Source organism: Malaya genurostris, chromosome 3 (genome assembly GCF_030247185.1).
Source record: "Malaya genurostris strain Urasoe2022 chromosome 3, Malgen_1.1, whole genome shotgun sequence".
Lineage (NCBI taxonomy): Eukaryota > Metazoa > Arthropoda > Insecta > Diptera > Culicidae > Malaya > Malaya genurostris.
The window spans coordinates 42,880,292-42,898,182 of NC_080572.1; the positions used below are offsets into that span (position 1 = coordinate 42,880,292).

The 17,891-nt window shown below is 36.2% G+C and overlaps 2 protein-coding genes across 5 annotated transcripts in view; one reads left to right on the plus strand and one right to left on the minus strand.

Moving 5' to 3' along the window:
- Window positions 1–4,300, minus strand: part of LOC131438899 (glucosylceramide transporter ABCA12) — a 58,936-nt gene extending 54,636 nt beyond the window's left edge. The window contains exon 1 of one of the 4 annotated variants that reach the window (XM_058609291.1): window positions 3,914–4,300. The gene's annotated coding sequence lies outside the window, so the exon portion shown is untranslated. Of the gene's footprint in view, window positions 1–3,195; window positions 3,410–3,445 lie in introns of those variants that run through there. The other 3 variants (XM_058609289.1, XM_058609293.1, XM_058609292.1) reach the window with 3 other exon arrangements.
- A 7,002-nt stretch (window positions 4,301–11,302) lies between these two features.
- Window positions 11,303–15,736, plus strand: LOC131438902 (neuronal acetylcholine receptor subunit eat-2). Its single transcript, XM_058609296.1, has 9 exons — window positions 11,303–11,886; window positions 11,943–12,143; window positions 12,243–12,527; window positions 12,591–12,891; window positions 14,584–14,797; window positions 14,851–15,034; window positions 15,089–15,229; window positions 15,285–15,451; window positions 15,510–15,736. The coding sequence occupies exons 1-9, from the start codon at window positions 11,805–11,807 to the stop codon at window positions 15,627–15,629; spliced, it is 1,695 nt and encodes a 564-aa protein (XP_058465279.1). The 5' UTR covers window positions 11,303–11,804; the 3' UTR covers window positions 15,630–15,736.
- The last annotated feature ends 2,155 nt before the right edge of the window (window positions 15,737–17,891 follow it).

Below are 17,891 nucleotides of genomic sequence, written 5' to 3' on the forward strand. Positions count from 1 at the left end.
AAAACCGCAATTAATTATCTTTCCTTATAAGCCAAGAGTTTCTTTTCCTAAACCAAACAATATTCTCATTCTCAAATTGAATTGCTTGGAAATGACATAGTCTGATCAAGCAAAATACTTAGGTTTAACGCATGACAAAAAACTCACTTTCAACGATCACATTGAAGGAATCTAGGCAAAGTGTAATAAATATATTAAATGTGTATATCCTCTTATAAACAGAAATTCTAAGCTCTGTCTAAAAACAAATTATTAATTTATAAACAAATTTTCAGGCCAGCCATGCTTTATGGAGTACCAATTTGATCAAGTTGTTGTTCCACCAGGAAGAAAACGCTTCAAAGGATTCAGAATAAAATTCTGAAAATGATTCTGAAGCGTCCTCCCTGGTTTAGTACAAATGAGTTACACAGACTCACAAATATAGAACCATTTGATGTAATGTCACATAATATTATAAGCAAATTCCGACAAAAATCGATGCAATCTTCAATTTAATCGATTCACTCACTGTATTAGTTATTAAGTTAGTATATAAGTTCCTTTTCCACATTACACAATACAAGTAGGTTCACAATTTTCCCTACAAAAAATCACAGAATTGCGGAAGCAAATGATGTCTGTTTAATTTTAACTCATATTCCAATAACTAGTTATTAAAAAAAAGAAAAAAATGATGAATTTTGCAGGAACGATACAATTCATAATTACTTAACTTCTCAAATGACGCAATATTCAATTTGTACATAAATTTACTGATTCCGAGTGTAATTTGCACTCGGCTAGCAAGTGAGACTGTATGAATTTATATGCACGATTTACCAACTAAGCAGATATGTGCTTCTGTGGCTCAGTCGACTAACTGATGTGCTTTGTGATCTAATGTTTTTTCAGAACGCGTTGTTGCCATATAATTTTCAAATCACACAATTTTTATCCTGTTGAATATAGATTTTTGTAAAATATGACGCTCCATTTATGTGCATCTGATAAGATGTAAAATCAAAAGAATTTTTCGAACTGTGTTATCACGCATACGGTATATAACGCTTCAGGAACGCGTTATGTTAAAAGAAGCTAATTTCGTTATATCAAAATACAAATGTGAGCATATTAGACTTAAGCATCTTGAGGAAAATGTTCGCATATTACTTTTTACCTTTTTTTATATATATATATATAAAAAATAGGTATAGAATTCGCTCAAACTTTAGAAAAATTTTCCGAGGCCCGTAGGGCCGTGTGTTATAAACCAATCGATTCAGCTCGACGAACTGAGCAAATATCCGTGTGTGTGTGTCTGTATGTGTGTTGTCAACTAAGAGGTCGAGATCTCAGAGATGGCTGGACCGATTTTGATCAAACTAGTCGCAAATGAAAGGTCTCCCCGTCACCCAGAACGCTATTGAATGGTTTTGAGAACGAATGTTTACTTTTTGAGTTATACGAAGTTTTATGTTAATTTTTTTAGTTTTTTGACAGTATCTGTCACACTTGACCTTGAAAACAGAAGATGTTTCTATACTTAGATTCCACACGGTAATAGCTATCCAACAAGCCATAGATTGTTAAAATCCATCCATTTTCAACGGAGATATCGACATTTTTATTCCCTCTATTCCAGCAGTAGGAGTTTTGATCGCTGTATGACAAAGCAATGCTTAGGAGACACATGAAACACGATTTTTATACTGTTACATACAATTGTTTCTAAGTACCAAAAAGACTGTGTACAGCATCCTTTTTCATGACATTAAGCTTCGGACCGATTATAGCACGGTTCGTTTTTGGCAACATAATCGTTCGAATATGCCATCTGTAAAGTTGAAGCAATTCCATAATTATACTGATTTAAACTACTTACAGCAATAAATGTTGGAAGAACATAACACCCATATACCATTCGCATCAGTTCGTCGAGATCAGCAAATGCGTGTGTGACAAATAATTTCACTCATTTTTTTTCGAAGATAACTCAACCGTTTTCTATAAACTCAGATTCATATGAAAAGTCGTATACTCCCAAACAAGGTTCCGGAATTATGTTTGGTTTCGACCTCTGGTTCAGGAACTACAGGATGATATGTGATACGAAATTTATATGCACGATTTACCAACTAAGCACTGGCTGAACCGATCTAAGATTCAAATGAAATCTAAGAATCATCTAAGATTTAAATGAAAACTTTTTTTTCCTATTAAACATCTTGCTTTTCAGTCAGAACCAACTTCCGGTTTAGGGGATACAGGATGATTAGTACAAAAATGTCTATTTTGCATAAATTAATCAGATTTATCAGGTTTGTAGATTTGGATAGTCGATAACCAAATAAAATTATTTCAGTTTTAGCGGTATTCAGTTTTCGATTCGGAAGGTACCCAAAAATTTAATTCGCACTACGATTTCTCAAAGATGACTATATTGATTTTCAAACAGTTTGAATCAAATGTAAACTATACAACTTCTGAGGTGGATTCAACTGACTTCGGCTACACCGCTTTTCGAATTCCGGTTCCTTATGGTACCATACAAAATTTGTGAGTTTAATTCGATTCCAGCTTCCGATTCTGGAATTCTGGAACCCTGGATAATGAGTTTTTAGAATTCAAACCGATATAGAAGATGACAATACCAAAAAGCTTCAAAGTGGAATTCAAAGCTATTGCAATTTATTCGTCATATTAATTTATGGCCATATGAATCTCTATAACTCTAAAGTGGAACTTACTTCGACATATCATGGAATGTTCAATGGATTATTACACTTTTAGATTCAAATTCGATTCGATTTGCAGTTTCGACATTACAGGGTAATGAGTGAATGGAACTTTGAATTGCCGCTTGAAACGACGGTCATTAAATTAATGTCATGAGAACTAAAACACCGAAAAATATTCATGCCAGAAACACATGCGGATAATAAAAAAAGGTATCATCTCACTGCAATGTGGATTAAGCACGTTTTTTCGATTCACTTCGCAAATATGAAATATGATTTTTTCCGTTCTTCTTAGACCAATAACTATTCTGTTTTGTTATTTTGAAACGTATTGAGTTTTAAATCGTGAACAAGGTTCTTCCCTAAAAAAATAACGCCTGTAATACAAAACCATTACGAATTTCAACACATCCACAAAACAAAATAAGCTTCCTGAATTGAAAATGAATTCAACAAATAAGTGTCTCATGCGCACCATCGAAGATTCAAAGTTACTCAACCGGTCTGCTCGTAACGTGGTTCCCATCATCGTATGCTAGCTAGGCACTGACATTAGAGCTCGCGTTTATGTAGAATTATATGCAATGCAATCCGAGGAGGCCAATTATCGACCAATCGAAGACCTGTTGAGTAGAGGCACTCGCAGGCACGCAGCTCCACTGTCGACGCTTGATTCGTCTAAGTTTCGTTACAGCACATTGTATATCGATACTCATGAAATCTACCTTTATTCACGTAACCAAAACAGTAACCACTGGCTGTATTGCCGATGAGATGACTCTTGATTCTGACAGGTTTCACTGATGTCGGTTTCCGGAGTACTTCCACGCTTATTAGCTTCCGATCGTATTTGCGTGAACAGAAATAATTGTTGATCACTTTGTTTGACTACGGTTCATGCACTATCATCACATTAATTCACATGAAAATACACACACACACACTCTTCGCCTTCCAAATGCACTCTACGATTCTTTACATATCAGCTAAACCGCGGATAGGTTCACAAATCAGTAATTTCTTTTTCGGAGTAACTTTCACATCCTCATCGCTTTCATTGGGTTTCACGGCACCCGCCTAACGCACTGCATACCACTTGGCGTGTTGTGCGGCACCCCACAAACAGCGACTCAGCAGATAATCGTTCGTTTTCCGCTAAATTCAAAACAGACTCTGCAGATAATTACGAGTACCTGAGATCGCAAAATCGCTGTGATATTGCACCCAATTGGTTTGAAACATCGGCGGTTGGACCAGAGTGGTGGCTCCGTAGTTGGTGAAAACTAAACACGATCGAGTTATGGTTGTGTGTGTTTGTGTGCTTAATAAACTTGCTTTTTAAAATTTGAGACACGTTACACTGCAAAAAGGCACAAAAAAGTGATTCGAAACACAAGCTCACACTGGATTCTGCAATCAACCGACGACAAAAAATAACAGGGAAACCAATCACTTCGATTTGGTTTAAATTGAATTATTCCACGCAAAAGTGTTTATAGACACGCAAATTCCTGGCCTGTCCCATGACAATGCCGTCCTAGTCATACAACTGAAACCCGATCGTGTGCAACTCAATCAACAGTTTGTGCAGAACTGAGCGCCTGCATATTTCGAACCGTGGTTGGAAACCTCAACTCGATCGTGCTGATGATGCGGTGAGCGTCAAGCCTTACTCGTTGTCGCAGACTCGTCATTTGCGGAATACACGATCGTTGGAGAGAAGAAAAAAAGCACCGCGAGTTTTTTTGTCGAGAAGAAAGAGCAGAGAGTGTCGAAGTGTTTGCATCGACGAATCGATCAACTCTTCTCCGGGGGAACGGCTGAACAGCGATGGCAGCAAGTGACCACGTTGCGGTAGGTTATGGTTGAATGCGGTATGTAGAACCACCGCGAAGGCCTACCAGTGCCAGTGGGTCTTAGTGTCGACTGCTGGTTGATGCATTGCCGAGGGCAACTCGCAGAGGGACTAAAAGTTCAAAGACCCAGTGGTCGGTGGTCAACAGATATTACAGCACATCCCAGGATGGTTGAATGAATTATTTACTGTAGATGACGAATTGATGCTTCAGTTCAACTAGAATGGTAAGTGAGGTATCACGATCCATAATCAGAATGTTATTTTTAAAAGGAAATATGCAACAGATGGAAAATGTGCAAGCTCCGTGAAAAATCAAAATGCTTCAATCTATTGATTTTTTTATTACTTTTAAGTGTCATGTCTAGTTCTTATATTTTATTGGTGTTATTGGTCAGGTTCTGGTTTCAGGAGATAACTGGTTCTGGCCTCATAAGTCAAACATGAAATGTTGTTTTGCAAATCGATTGTATATTTCAGTGATTTGTTGTTCCATCAAAGATTCATTCTACGTCATGTTGGTTTTATTGGTTCAACTTAGAGATTGATAAAGACTGTTTCTTGAACTATGGACGCAGTTGATAACCGCTACCATTTCACACAAAATGGATCCAGGCTACATTAGGGGAAGATCTATCTTTTCTGATTTATGGTGCCAGTTACCGAATTTTTTGGAATTTCGTTTAGAAACATTTTACCATGCGTTTTCGTCAATTTTATTGTAGAATGCTCGCCTTTTGACTTTTTCGAATGACCTATGAAGTTATGATTGCAAAGATGAAATCGTCATTTCCTAATTATGATTTTCTTCATTCTTCTCAGATCCATTACCATTCTCTTTTCATTTTGAAATCTATTGAACTTTAAATTGCAAACAGGGTTCTTTACCCAAAATATAATATAAATCATTTTCAATTCAATTCATCCACAAAAACAAACTAAACTTTCTGAACTAAAAATAAATTCATCAAATGAGTGTCTCGATGATTGAGAATCTGTCAATTTCTCTGACCAACGTCCTGTTGTTGATACGTTCCTCACACGAGTTGTGTATCTGTTTATTATTTTCCATCAGTTTGTTTGAAAAGGCATGGTGTTCCAGCTGAACAACGTCGAAATATTGTGCAAAAATGGTACACAGTACCCGGACTGTCACTGAGAAAAATAGCAAAATTGAAAGGAAGAAAATCTGGAGCTTAAATATTACACGGTACTAACGGGTGTTTTTAGGAGATATTTTGTACAATTAACGGTTTCCGAGTTACTACGATTTGAAAAAGACAATTTTCGTGAAATGCAAAAATGCATACGCCCTTTTTATAAATCAGTCGTGAGTCGCATTGACCTCTCCATCGGTTCAAAACTTATGGTTTGCCATACTGAAGCTATGTGCAAAGTTTCATCCAAATCGAAGAAGGTCGAGTCTGATGATCTGCTAAGCATTTCTGGAATTGCTCATCAATTAAAGTCGAAAAATGTGGGAAGAACGCTATAGTCTGGAAAGCATTTTAATGCTGCGGTAAGATCTCCCTTCTCTTCATCACAACTGCTTCGATGAACAGCGAAATATACATCAAGGAATGTTGGCATAAATAACTTCTTTCTGGAACAGTCTTTAATTTAATATTGTGTTGCATTCGCAGCGAAAAAATTAACCGAATTGTGATGGTAGAATTAGTTTTTAGTTTAAACTATTTCTTTTTCTCTTCTTTTACGTTTGGCAACCTGTATGATCAAAATGATAGATTATCATCCAAAACTATATTCTAGCAGTCCGCTTATGAATGTTTATCAAAGCGGACGTCCCGCTACAGTCTTAGTAATAGAAACAACATACAATACAGTGTAGTGAACGGTATAGTGCAGTGAACAATTAGACGATCTCGAGATATGCAAATCTGAAGAACAAAACCTGTTTCCATCAACCTAGTGGTGCGATAATGCTTTTCTCATATAGCTCGCGTTCTCAGAAATATTACTGTGATGTCCTTGAAAACACTGTTCATTGAATAGAAACAGTAAGGTTTGTTCGGGCGTAAACTATCATAACCTAAAAATTGAGACAAAATTAGATAAAAAAATCTTCCGTTTATGGCAGCATCGGTCTAAATAACGGTTTAAAATTTAAACACAAATCTCTCTGTAGTTCCGGAATTCTTTTTGTTTAGGACTTATGTTTTGAAAATCTGTTTAATCATCTCAAATAAAAGTGAGTGAGTTCCGTTTTGGATTTTTTATACTTATTTCCACATTCCTAAGATCGGTATACCCGAAGTCGGTTTGTATAGTCAGCCTTACATGGCTTTTAAATAGGAACAATTTTGAGCCCAATTTTGATTATTTTTTTCCATTTTGCATTGTCGCTCTATACGACAGCTTGACATTTAAGTTTAGTAGCTCTGAGAAAAGCGAATGAGTTTCGTTTTAGATGTTTCCGAATTTCTATGATCGATATATCAAATATGATTTTGTGAGGACGTCAACTTGCCAGATCTGTGATCTAGTGGAATTTATTTTTAATTTTTCAATTAGTTCATCTTCACATTTCTTCTATGAAAGCAAACTATAGAATTTTTTTTCATTCGTTAGCCTGACATTCCGGGAGCGGAAGTCAGATCCATATGAGATTCAAATTTTTTCTATGGGGCAAGAGTGGTTTTCATTTGAATCTAAGACTTAACGATAAATTTATCCTGAAAATAAAATTTGTTTCTTTTATCACTGCACTTTGTTTAAGAGGTAAAGTCAGCATTCTATAGATCATATGGTGAAAAGTAGTCATTTTATGATGATAAGAATGATTGGAAGTAATTGGTATAACCCTGTTCGTATGTGTTGTTTTTCTGTATTTTTCAAAATTGGCTCCAAGAATTACTTGTACTTAGATATAATTATGTAGCGTTAAATATAATTAGATTTTAAAGTTATTAATGTGGTTTGAGTAAAGGTGTAGACTTTATTAAACCGAACTGGCACTGATTCGCACTTGGAACAAGTACAAGAACTAATACGAGTAGAACAGCACAATCTCGTGATCATCGGTAATAAGTATTGGCCAATCGATTCCGAATCCTATGAACTATCGAACAACTGGTCCTTCGAGCCGGATCGGCAATACTGACATCTAAAAACCGCCTAACCTACCGTCACCATTTATTCATCGTGCATTCACATGTTTCTAACCGCGTTCGTGGGAGACGCCATCTTGTTTGAAGCGTCGGTAGCATCACCGAATGGATTTCAGCGGATTATCCAATAATACAAGGCCTTATTCATAGGAAAAAATCGGTGAGTGCAATTCCAATGATTTAGCTACCAAATCCCTGTACTGCTCGCGGTCTTTTGTTTTACAAACTAATAGGTGTCTCGACGCATCGCTAACGGTTAACCATCATTCGGAACAATCACCAATTATATCAACTGGCCCGAGTAAAAACATTATTATCTCTGGTAAGAGACGCTCGGTTCGAGGAGCATCTTTAATAATACACAAGGCTCGTTATATGAGCCATCATGTAATTGGCTCTCCAAACACTCCACCTCCCCCAAACTTTGCTACTTTGATCTCATTTTTGAGGAAAGCATCATGCCTGCTGCATCGAAACAGAAGTCACCACCACTGAAAGCACTTCAAACTGAACTTCGCGGCTTGCAGACATCTTTCAAAAATATGTACCAGTTCATGCAACTGTGCCGTACCGATACTAAGCTGGTTGAGATCAACGTTCGACTGGAGCAGCTGGATCCATTGTGGGATAAAATGATAGAGGCCCTTGACGAATTAGAATCTCACGAAGAGACACCCGATAACACCGAAGACTTTGTTAAAGATCGGATTGACTTCGAAAATCGATTTTACGAATTATCCATAACAAAAAAATCAGTTTAGTGCACCGTTCGACGTGTGAACTAAACCGAACAGTGTTTAATATCGAAGGACGTTCATCAATTCGGCATTTCAATTTACCAGATGTTGCTATTTTGAGGCAAATATGACCGGACAGTTCGATTTTTTTTTCGTTGTCCTCTTGAAAGATTCAGTTTTATTTTTTCTGATGAACCCTTGCTTGACAACTTGGTTGCTTCCGTTCATTCTCTCGGCATTCAAATTGTCATTCAAAAAATTTAAAAAAAGGTTCGAAAGTCTTTTTTGAAAGGCACATTTAAACCTCGAGCTTGACTGTAAAATGTAATTGGAGTAGTATACTAGTTTAGGTGTGTTTGATGCAGTTTACTGTTTAGGTGTGTTTGATGCTCGGAAATGCCCAAAAAATAAATAAAAATAAATCAAACTTAACATCGCTTTTTTCACTTAACATCGCTTTTTCTAAAGTAGCGATATTTCACTTAATTTCCAAGCGAGTGCCTGTTTTCGTAATTGGGCTTGCATTCCAGTGGTTAGGAAAACCATAGCCATTGCCAACCTGTTTATTAGAGATGGTCGGGTATCGGGTATTTTACCCGAAACCCGACCCGTACCCGTACCCGACGGGTTTTTGGTCGGGTACGGGTAAAAATTTTTATTTTCAATCGGGTACGGGTCGGGTACGGGTAAAAAAAAATTACTGCTTACTCGGGTACGGGTCGGGTCGGGTAAAAAAATTTACTACTCACTCGGGTACGGGTCGGGTACGGGTAAATTTTTTTTTCTGATCGATTACCCGACCATTTGTACTTCATATAAATATGTTTACACGTAGACGAGAATTTTTTATTGCAATACAGTTGTTCCGAAAAATAAACAATTTGATTCAAGGGGTTTTGACATTCGCGCCTAGAACCAGACCTGAAAACTGGCATCTTTTTCCAGAAAAAAAACAAATTGACCGTCACACGAAAAAAGGGCCTAACTGCAAATGACAGTTTCTCTTTGTTTACTTTTTCTTCCACGATTTACCAAACTTATTTTATATTTGACGCCTTACTCTTCGCAAATCTTTCAAGGTAAACTACAAGCTTTCGATTTATATTGAAAACTTGAGAATTTGCAATAATGACTCCGTAATAATCAAAAGAGAAAGTAAACAAAGAGAGGCTCTCATTTGCAGTTAGGCCCTTTTGTCGTGGGACTATCGATTTCTTTTCTTCATTTAAAAAAAACGATCAATCATAGTTACGTGAACAGTTATGTGAATATTTTCCACCCTACTTTTTTATAACATATTTTATTAGACACACTGCCTTAGCTCTAAGATGTTGCGGTCAGACCCTACTTTTCACGTAGGTTTTAATGGACTGCCATTTTAAAGCTGTTTAATGCACAATCCAGTAAAAATTATTTGATTGATATATAAAATGTAGTGTAGTACTCATATCACATTCAGATACCAGCAAACTGTTATTTTAAACATTGGTTGGAGATTTTCAAAATTTATATATAAATCATTAGGATTCTAACCATAAAAACATGAACATTTATTTCAGAAAATCTGCATAGAAGTTCTTCTTATTCTTCACATCTGGGTGGTGTCACCTCACTTGAAATGACACCGATTGATGGCACAGCAAGTTGAGCTATATTGCCAGTTCGATGTCAACATTTCATAAGGGCACATAAACCAATGAGTTTCTCTTTGTTTACTTTCTCTTTGTTTACTTTCTCTTTTGTGAATATCTCCTTAATTTTCACGTGTACCTACAAAGTATTCGTGTAGAATGAAAGATAATATCTCCATGTTTCTAACATTACCAAATATGTAACGAACGTTTGTATAATAACGCAGATATAGTCGAAAAAGAAAGTGTTCACTCGTTGAGGGTTCCAAGGGAGGTGGAACAGAAGTTCAATGGCTGTAAAAACCACCAGCTCCCGTTAACATCGTTGGTGTGGGTTTGTGAGGCTTACAAAACGGGCATATTTGACAGATTAATTTAAATCAAAATCATAATTAAATGAATTGTAGTAAAAAAATGTAACCAAAAAAAATTTCTCACAAATGTTCAAACTACTTACACTTGAAGGACTCACAGTTCACCATTTTCAAAATTGAATTTTTCACACCGGGAATACACGTACATTGTTTGATTCTTTGGTCAATTCACGTAAACGAACTGATAACACACTATTCATTTTAGGGGATGTTCGCATAACATTCATTTTCGTCACGTTTAATATTCAATTTGACATTTGGAACTATTTTACGTGATTTTTCAAGTGATTCGAATGTGAATTTTTATTTGTGTGTCAAGATAATGAGCACGCTTACTTGTGATTCTAAAGAATTGGATCAAAAGTCGCACTGTTTCGTAAAAACCATACCTACCCTAAATTGAATACAACGGTTATTACGACATTTTGGATAAATATGCTTCTCGAAAAATTTGAGTAGATATTACTCCCTTTTGTTGACATTTGTAAATGAGTATAAAGTACCAAAGACATTGGAAATCAATTCATGCTTCACAGTGTATTTATATGTTTAAATGTAAACAAGCATTTTAATGTATTTTACTTACAAACTAGAGCCTGATACGCTCTATCTAGCTCGCTATCTTAAACACTTTATTTTTTCCATCCTGAATTTTGGTAAACTTTTTACTACTCATTCGGGTCGGGTACGGGTACAGGTAATTTTTAATCGGGTACGGGTCGGGTACGGGTAAAATTTTTTATTTTTTATCGGGTACGGATAATTTTTTTTTATTATTGATCGGGTACGGGTAATTTTTTAAATTTTTATTCGGGTACGGGTCGGGTACGGGTAATTTTTTTTGCTGATCACTCGGGTACGGGTCGGGTTCGGGTATAAGAATTTCTATACCCGACCATCTCTACTGTTTATCTCCCGATTGCCTTCGAAAAATCATTCATTTCAAATGGACTCCCAACTTATCTTTTCATGAAGTATAGATGACTAAGGTGCTATCTATATCATAGAGAAAGAAAATAGATCACTACGATTTTTGCTATACATAAAAGGAATCACGCTCTTATGTAGCATATTGTAACTTCTCTCTCACTATTACTTTCAAACAAAGCTGCGGCGATGAATTTTTTTCTATTAAATTGTAAGATATTCAAATGCTTCTAAGTGTTACCAGTTATAGAGTTTTTTTTCATCTGAGCAGTAATTATTCTGGAAGTCAATCGTTCTTGGAGAAATTCTTATCAGTTTCTCTTTAAACTGCAGTTCGAGCGCTTTGCATAGCATAAATGAGATATGTTCTCTTAGTCTTCGAAGAAACAACTATCTGACAGCATTCAAGTTTCTGCGCGTGTTGATATAATCATGTGGTTTTACAGCCTTTTAGTAATATTTCAATTATTCAGTTTTGGGTATACCGAAAGTAAATACAATGTGACTTATGCAGGTAACACATCGTAAAGTTAACATAATAAACAAAATTGAATCCGTTTGAACGTGCAGATTTGGACAAATGCAAACAATACAACGCAGTAAATGGTTACAACTACCACGCCTTTTTTAAACTTGAGGAACTGGAAAATCACAGTTTGGATAACGAGACCCTCGTTAATCTGCGTTTATTCGTTGTTGCGGCCAAGGATGCCCATATCCTCCTATCGGATCTCGATTCGTCTTCCAATGACGCACAAGTTTATGAGATAGGTTAGTAGAAACGACGTTTTCGTCTATACGGGAGAAGACCTCTCACCACTAGTCGTTCCAATGAACAGTGTTCACTCGAATTACATACTTTTTCGATAGTTATCGGAGCCGGCGCTAACACATTTAGCGAGATAAGAAAACAGCGCAAGAAAAATCCTCTGAAGACCAAAACGACGAAGGGAGTTCTGTCGCCGATTGATCCACTACCGCTGCGGATTCGAATTACCAAAGAAGGACTAATTGAGGTCGGAATCGAAGGACAGTCACTGCCGTTGATGTCAGCTACCGATAAAAATATTATTGCAGTTCGCTATCTTAGCTTCAGCTCATGGGGCTCTACGCAAGCAAAATGGTTTTACGACTGTCCCAGTGATGACGAAACGGGTATGTAGGATTTGAGGTAGTTCAGTAACTATGTTGACTAATCAAGTCTATCTGCAATGACAGAAACCCAGCTAGAGGAATTTGATCCGGTGAAAAACATGACATCTATGGCAAAGTTACTTTATGAGCTGCAAATGAACGTATCGTTCGATCCTCCCAAATGGTACTCGCCTATCCAGCTCAAAAAATTAGTATTCACACGAGTTGCGTATCATTCCTGGAAAAATACGCTGGAAACCAGAGCTATCACTCGGTTATCTTGGTACGATAATCGTACCACTTGGGTGCCCCAGGAGCACGGGAATATAACCAAGGTGATCGGTTTTCAGTACCTGATGTGGACACCTACGTTAGTCGCTAAAGAGTAAGTGCGATTATGTTTTTCTTCATAAGCTGCAAATCAATTTAATTTGGTTCACTGAGATTTCATAAACTGAACTTCCAGTGAATCGAAGTTATCGACAATCTAATTATTAGAAAAACTGTAAAATATTTTAATGAATGGTGCCAAATTTTTACGTAGAAAATGTTGGTACACTCAACATTGGAAAAAAATACCTGAAATATTTTCAATAATATCAAAACTATCGATATTTTTTTGTTAATCAGTTCAATTAATTGTCATAATATTTATTGATAATATGCAATTGTACGAGTACCACATTTTATAGATTCAAATTCACAACGCCAAACTTTTAGTTTTAGTTTCCGAAAAACACAAGCTCAAGAGTTCTGCTTATATTGATTTGAAAAGTCGACGAAACATTCTTGAGATGTTTTATTACAAATTACAATGAAAAAGTACTATTTTTCGAAGCGTTAGACTCTACGCGCCCCATAGAAAAATAAATTGTTTACGTCGATTTTATAGATAATAAACTTTAAACGCGTTTTTTCGAAAGCACGCCTTAAAAAACCGTGTCAATCGTTATTTAAAAATTACTTCACCAATTATTTTCAAATTTTGAACACAATTTCTATATATAAAATACCCACCCCTAACGTATTCCTTTTCGTTTTTTGTTACTTTGGGAAGTTTATACAGCTATAAAATGCAGTTTTTTTTCTTGGAAAATCGCATTTTTGACTTTAAACAACCACCAAAAATTCAAAAAAGTATATATCAAATGAAAACGTTGGAGTCTAGAAAACATTTACTACAACTATGTTACATGGATTTTGAGACCTATGATAATTTTGCGCTGAGATCCAGTGAACACCGCAAATCATGATTTCCAAAACGCGTTCTCGCGTTCTCGAAAGTACTTCTTCACCGACTTATTTCTCGACATTTTTCCACTAAAAAATAGCAAAGTGTTCGAATGAACGAATGTTCAATTTCAAAAGTAACACAGACATCAACTAACAACCAACACTCCAATGTAAACAAAGCGTCGAAGGGTCGTTAAATACGGTTTTGTATGCATTGTTAATATTAACATCGTTTATTCACACCCGTTATCGTTCTATTTATATTGATTTTTCGGCTGATTTTCCAGGAGGCTGTAAGAGCAAGTGACAGTTTCTCTTTTATTTACTTTGTTCATTATTATATAATCGGAAATTTGTGAATAACCTTTAGTGATCGTTCGCCGGTTTCGTTTGCATCGTAATAATGACTGTTGAAGTAATGTTACTTTTGCCGGACCCAGTATGGGAATCTTTTCTAATTTGAATACTTTTCTAAGGTGTTGAAATGTTACGATAGTTCCGATGTTCAATACAATACTATTGATCCTGTTTAAATAGCTCAATTTGTAGTATCATCGACAGTTCACAGCAAAATATTATAAAATATAATAAAAGTTATAAACGAAGTTATTGAATTACTACTGTGATGTTCAGATTTTGTGTTTTAAAGCTTATTGAAGTGAAGTCTTATTATTTTATTAGTTTGTTTTCTTATTTCTTATTAGTTTGTTTTCTATATCAATCGGTTTAATATGATTCTCCGAGGACAAACAAGTACTACGAAATGTGGTAGAAAAAAATTTTGATCCATAATTTCACCTGTGTTCCTGTTTATTCAAGATACATTTCCATGTTTTATTTCCAGTGAAGCAGAATCGGTAACATTAGAACTATTGGGAATCGACCACATGAGTTTTTCATACGACGGTAATTTCGAGTTCATATCTCGAGAAATTTCAACGGAAACTTATTGTTCACTTCGGGAGTCTCCCGATTGGCCCTACGAAACGAACGAGTGTGACTTGGTGCTCAGTACCGAAACAAATCTATCGCCGTTGAAAATGACATCGGAAGCTGTGGTAACATTATTGAAGATATTGGCTGACAAGCAATATATAAGCTCATCTTCCAGAGTTTTCACCCCAACATGATACAATCAGACTGGAATGTGATGAAAATCACCAAACACGAGAATATCAACAATAACGAGTTGTTTGCTCTGCATGATGGAAGTCCACGACATGAGACCATTTTGAGATTTCACCTGAAGCGAAATAATGAATTTTACGATACTGTTCTATATGCACCATATTTCAGTAGGGTGATAAAAAATTTTATTGAGATTTTCTATTTTGATTAATTCATTTTAGTGTCAAATGTAATGATCCTGCTTTCATTTTGGCTGGAAGGAATGCTCAGAATTTGGGCCAACGGTTTCGGAATCATCATTCTGATTGCGTCGTTCCTTCAAATTTCCGGCTATGCACCGCAGACATCCGATCCTACTATTTGTGAGTGTTTACTGTTTGTATTAATTTTAAGCGTTAATGCACATTTTCTTTCCAGTTAAATTTTTCCGTTACAGCTTGGTTTGTTCATGGCTTTGCGTGGCCCTATTTGTGCTTGATAAGTGGTTGAGAGTCTGCGGTCCAAGAATGGCACCGGACTCGTGGTTGGTGCGATTCATTAGCTATCCATATTTGAGGGTTTTCCTTCGACTTGACGGTAGCTCTGTACGTAGCTGCAAATAAATTAATAGATTGTTATAATACTCTACTGGATTTTTTTCAGAATTACGATAATCTCCACCGGAAAAATTTAGAATGCCGTGATTTTGCAAAAGTACTTGATCGATTCGTTTTTCTTATAATGGGAGGAATTTTTGCTGCTTCTTGTTTCAAGAAGGTCTGAAAAGGAAGATACATTGGATTGAACTAAGGAATCTTTATTGAAACCCAAACTGATCACTTATTATGGCTCTTCGAATTTCAAATAATAAATGATGTGTTACTTGTGAATACCAAAATAGACGATTAAATAGCGTAGTTGATGAAATCACATATTCTGCAGGGTTGCCAATATCTCACACCCCTGAGAATAGACAGCGAAGTATGTTTAACAGACTTTTGATCTACATCGAAATAGTTCCTAAGGCTCAGTGGCGTACGAAGGAAATTTGGCGCCCGAGGAAAAATAAGATTAGCCGCCCCATCGTTGGTTTAGTGAGCAAAAAAAAAGCTGAACGCTATCTCCGGAAAGATGACATACTTGGACGAGCAAAAAAAAAAAGAGGTCCCAAGTATTGGTTTGCCGCCCTCCTAAAAACGTTGCGCCCGGGGCGAGCCCCCTTCGTCCCCCCTAGATATGCCACTGCTAAGGCTTGATTTTACTTTGTTCCATGCTCGTTTCTTTATTCCCAAGAATCAGTGGAGTTTCGATAAGGCTCTCAACGTGTGAGCAAATCAATTCATGGTTAGTGTAGTGTTTTTTTTTTAGTATTCGGTATTCGGAATATACAAATGGCCATATAACGCTTCGATCCATTTGAAATCGCGGAATTACTTTAGGAAGGGTCATGTGAGAGTGTTTTGACGGAAGCAAAATGCAAAATAAAGAAATTGCGCATTCTTGAAAAAAGAATCACACCGACAACTTTAGCATGCTCTGACAATCTTACATGAAATGTTTTTCGCTCATTACATTAGTCAACCTCACTGATCATTTTCCCCAACATCAAATATTTGTGAAACGTTTTGTGATAACTAGGCGACCTACAGGCCTAAATGGAACTCCATTCAAGGTTGCTGATCCTATCAATGAAACATTACTCGTGAACTTATCTTTTCACCGGCGATGCTCTACGTCCATTGTTTCGTAGGTGTTTAGTTTTGCTTTGAATTCACTGTTGCAAACTCCTTGCTAGATCATTAGTTTTCGAGTAATTTAATCGTAAATCACACTGCACTGTGGTCAGATAAAATGTTTGATCGTGTGCTAAAAATTCGTCTTGACATAGATTTCGTCGTATGTGGGAAGGTATCCAGTATATTTCGTCTGAACCCGATAGAGTAACAGCCGACAGCCTGCTCTGGTAATTCGATTTTTCGTCAAATTTTCAAAACAGTAGTATGGCTAAAGCCGTCAATTTTGGTCTTAATGTCTTCGATTTCAGCTGCCACTTCGAAGGTGATTTCATTTCATTCCTATATATCAAACCGACGATTCAAACTCTTCAGAGCACACAACTGATGAAAATAATTTTCAACTTTTCGAGATTTAAGGAATTCAAAAAAAATAGATATTCGATTTAGATTTAGATTGAGTTGATCGAAATAGTTTAAATTTTAAATAATCTCTCGACAGAAACTTAATGCTTGTAAGGTATGCGCACAGTAAAATCAAGCCAAGATTTATAGACCAACGTTAATATGTCAATGCGAATCATTTGCGAACATAAATGCATTTTTTTGAAAAAAAAAGTCGAAAGAACAACAAGTGCATGAAAATATGTTGCATGATAGTGTGGAACACTATCTATTTGTTGGAGTTCCTCGTTTGATAGTAAGTAGTGATATCTTCAAGTTTCGCCTTCGGTTCAACAGTGCTTAAAGCAGTTCAAAGTGAACTATCATCTTCAGTGAGCCTTTAATTTAAACACTTTAAAATGTTTTCTGTTGTCTCCTGCTAACATAATATGGACGATGAAACAAATGTCAAAGCAGACTTCAAACTGCTTTCTGGTTTCAAATTGAGTTGAGGATTATTTAAAGACCAAAAGGAAGACGAGGTTCTATAGAAAGCAGGCCCGTACCCAGGATTTCATTTCGGGAGGGGCCCATTACTGAAGATTGCTTTTGTATCTAATTCTCGGTGTGCCTTTTACGGCTGTTTTTAACATACACTTTTAATTTTTCCACTGGAATTGATATTGTATTACATTTTATTACGTTTACTGTCTTGTTATTTCTGTAACACATGTGTTAGACATTCTAAATAATTATATGTTTTTGATTTCGGGAGGGGCCAGGGCCCCTCGGGCCCCCCCTCTGGGTACGTGACTGATAGAAAGTATATTGTTGGGTAGGTTATTTTTAGTTGTGGTTAGAAGAGTAAAATCTCCATTACCCATACGACTAACCAAAAAGTTTACATCAACCAATTTCTGTAAAAATA

Excerpts from the sequence above, each read along its gene's own strand:
- LOC131438902 (XM_058609296.1), top strand. The coding sequence starts at position 11,805 with ATGTGGTTTTACAGCCTTTTAGTAATATTTCAATTATTCAGTTTTGGG. Across the intron at positions 12,528-12,590 it reads TCCCAGTGATGACGAAACGG|AAACCCAGCTAGAGGAATTT; the intron begins GTATGTAGGATT and ends CTGCAATGACAG. Across the intron at positions 14,798-14,850 it reads AAATGACATCGGAAGCTGTG|AGTTTTCACCCCAACATGAT; the intron begins GTAACATTATTG and ends CTCATCTTCCAG.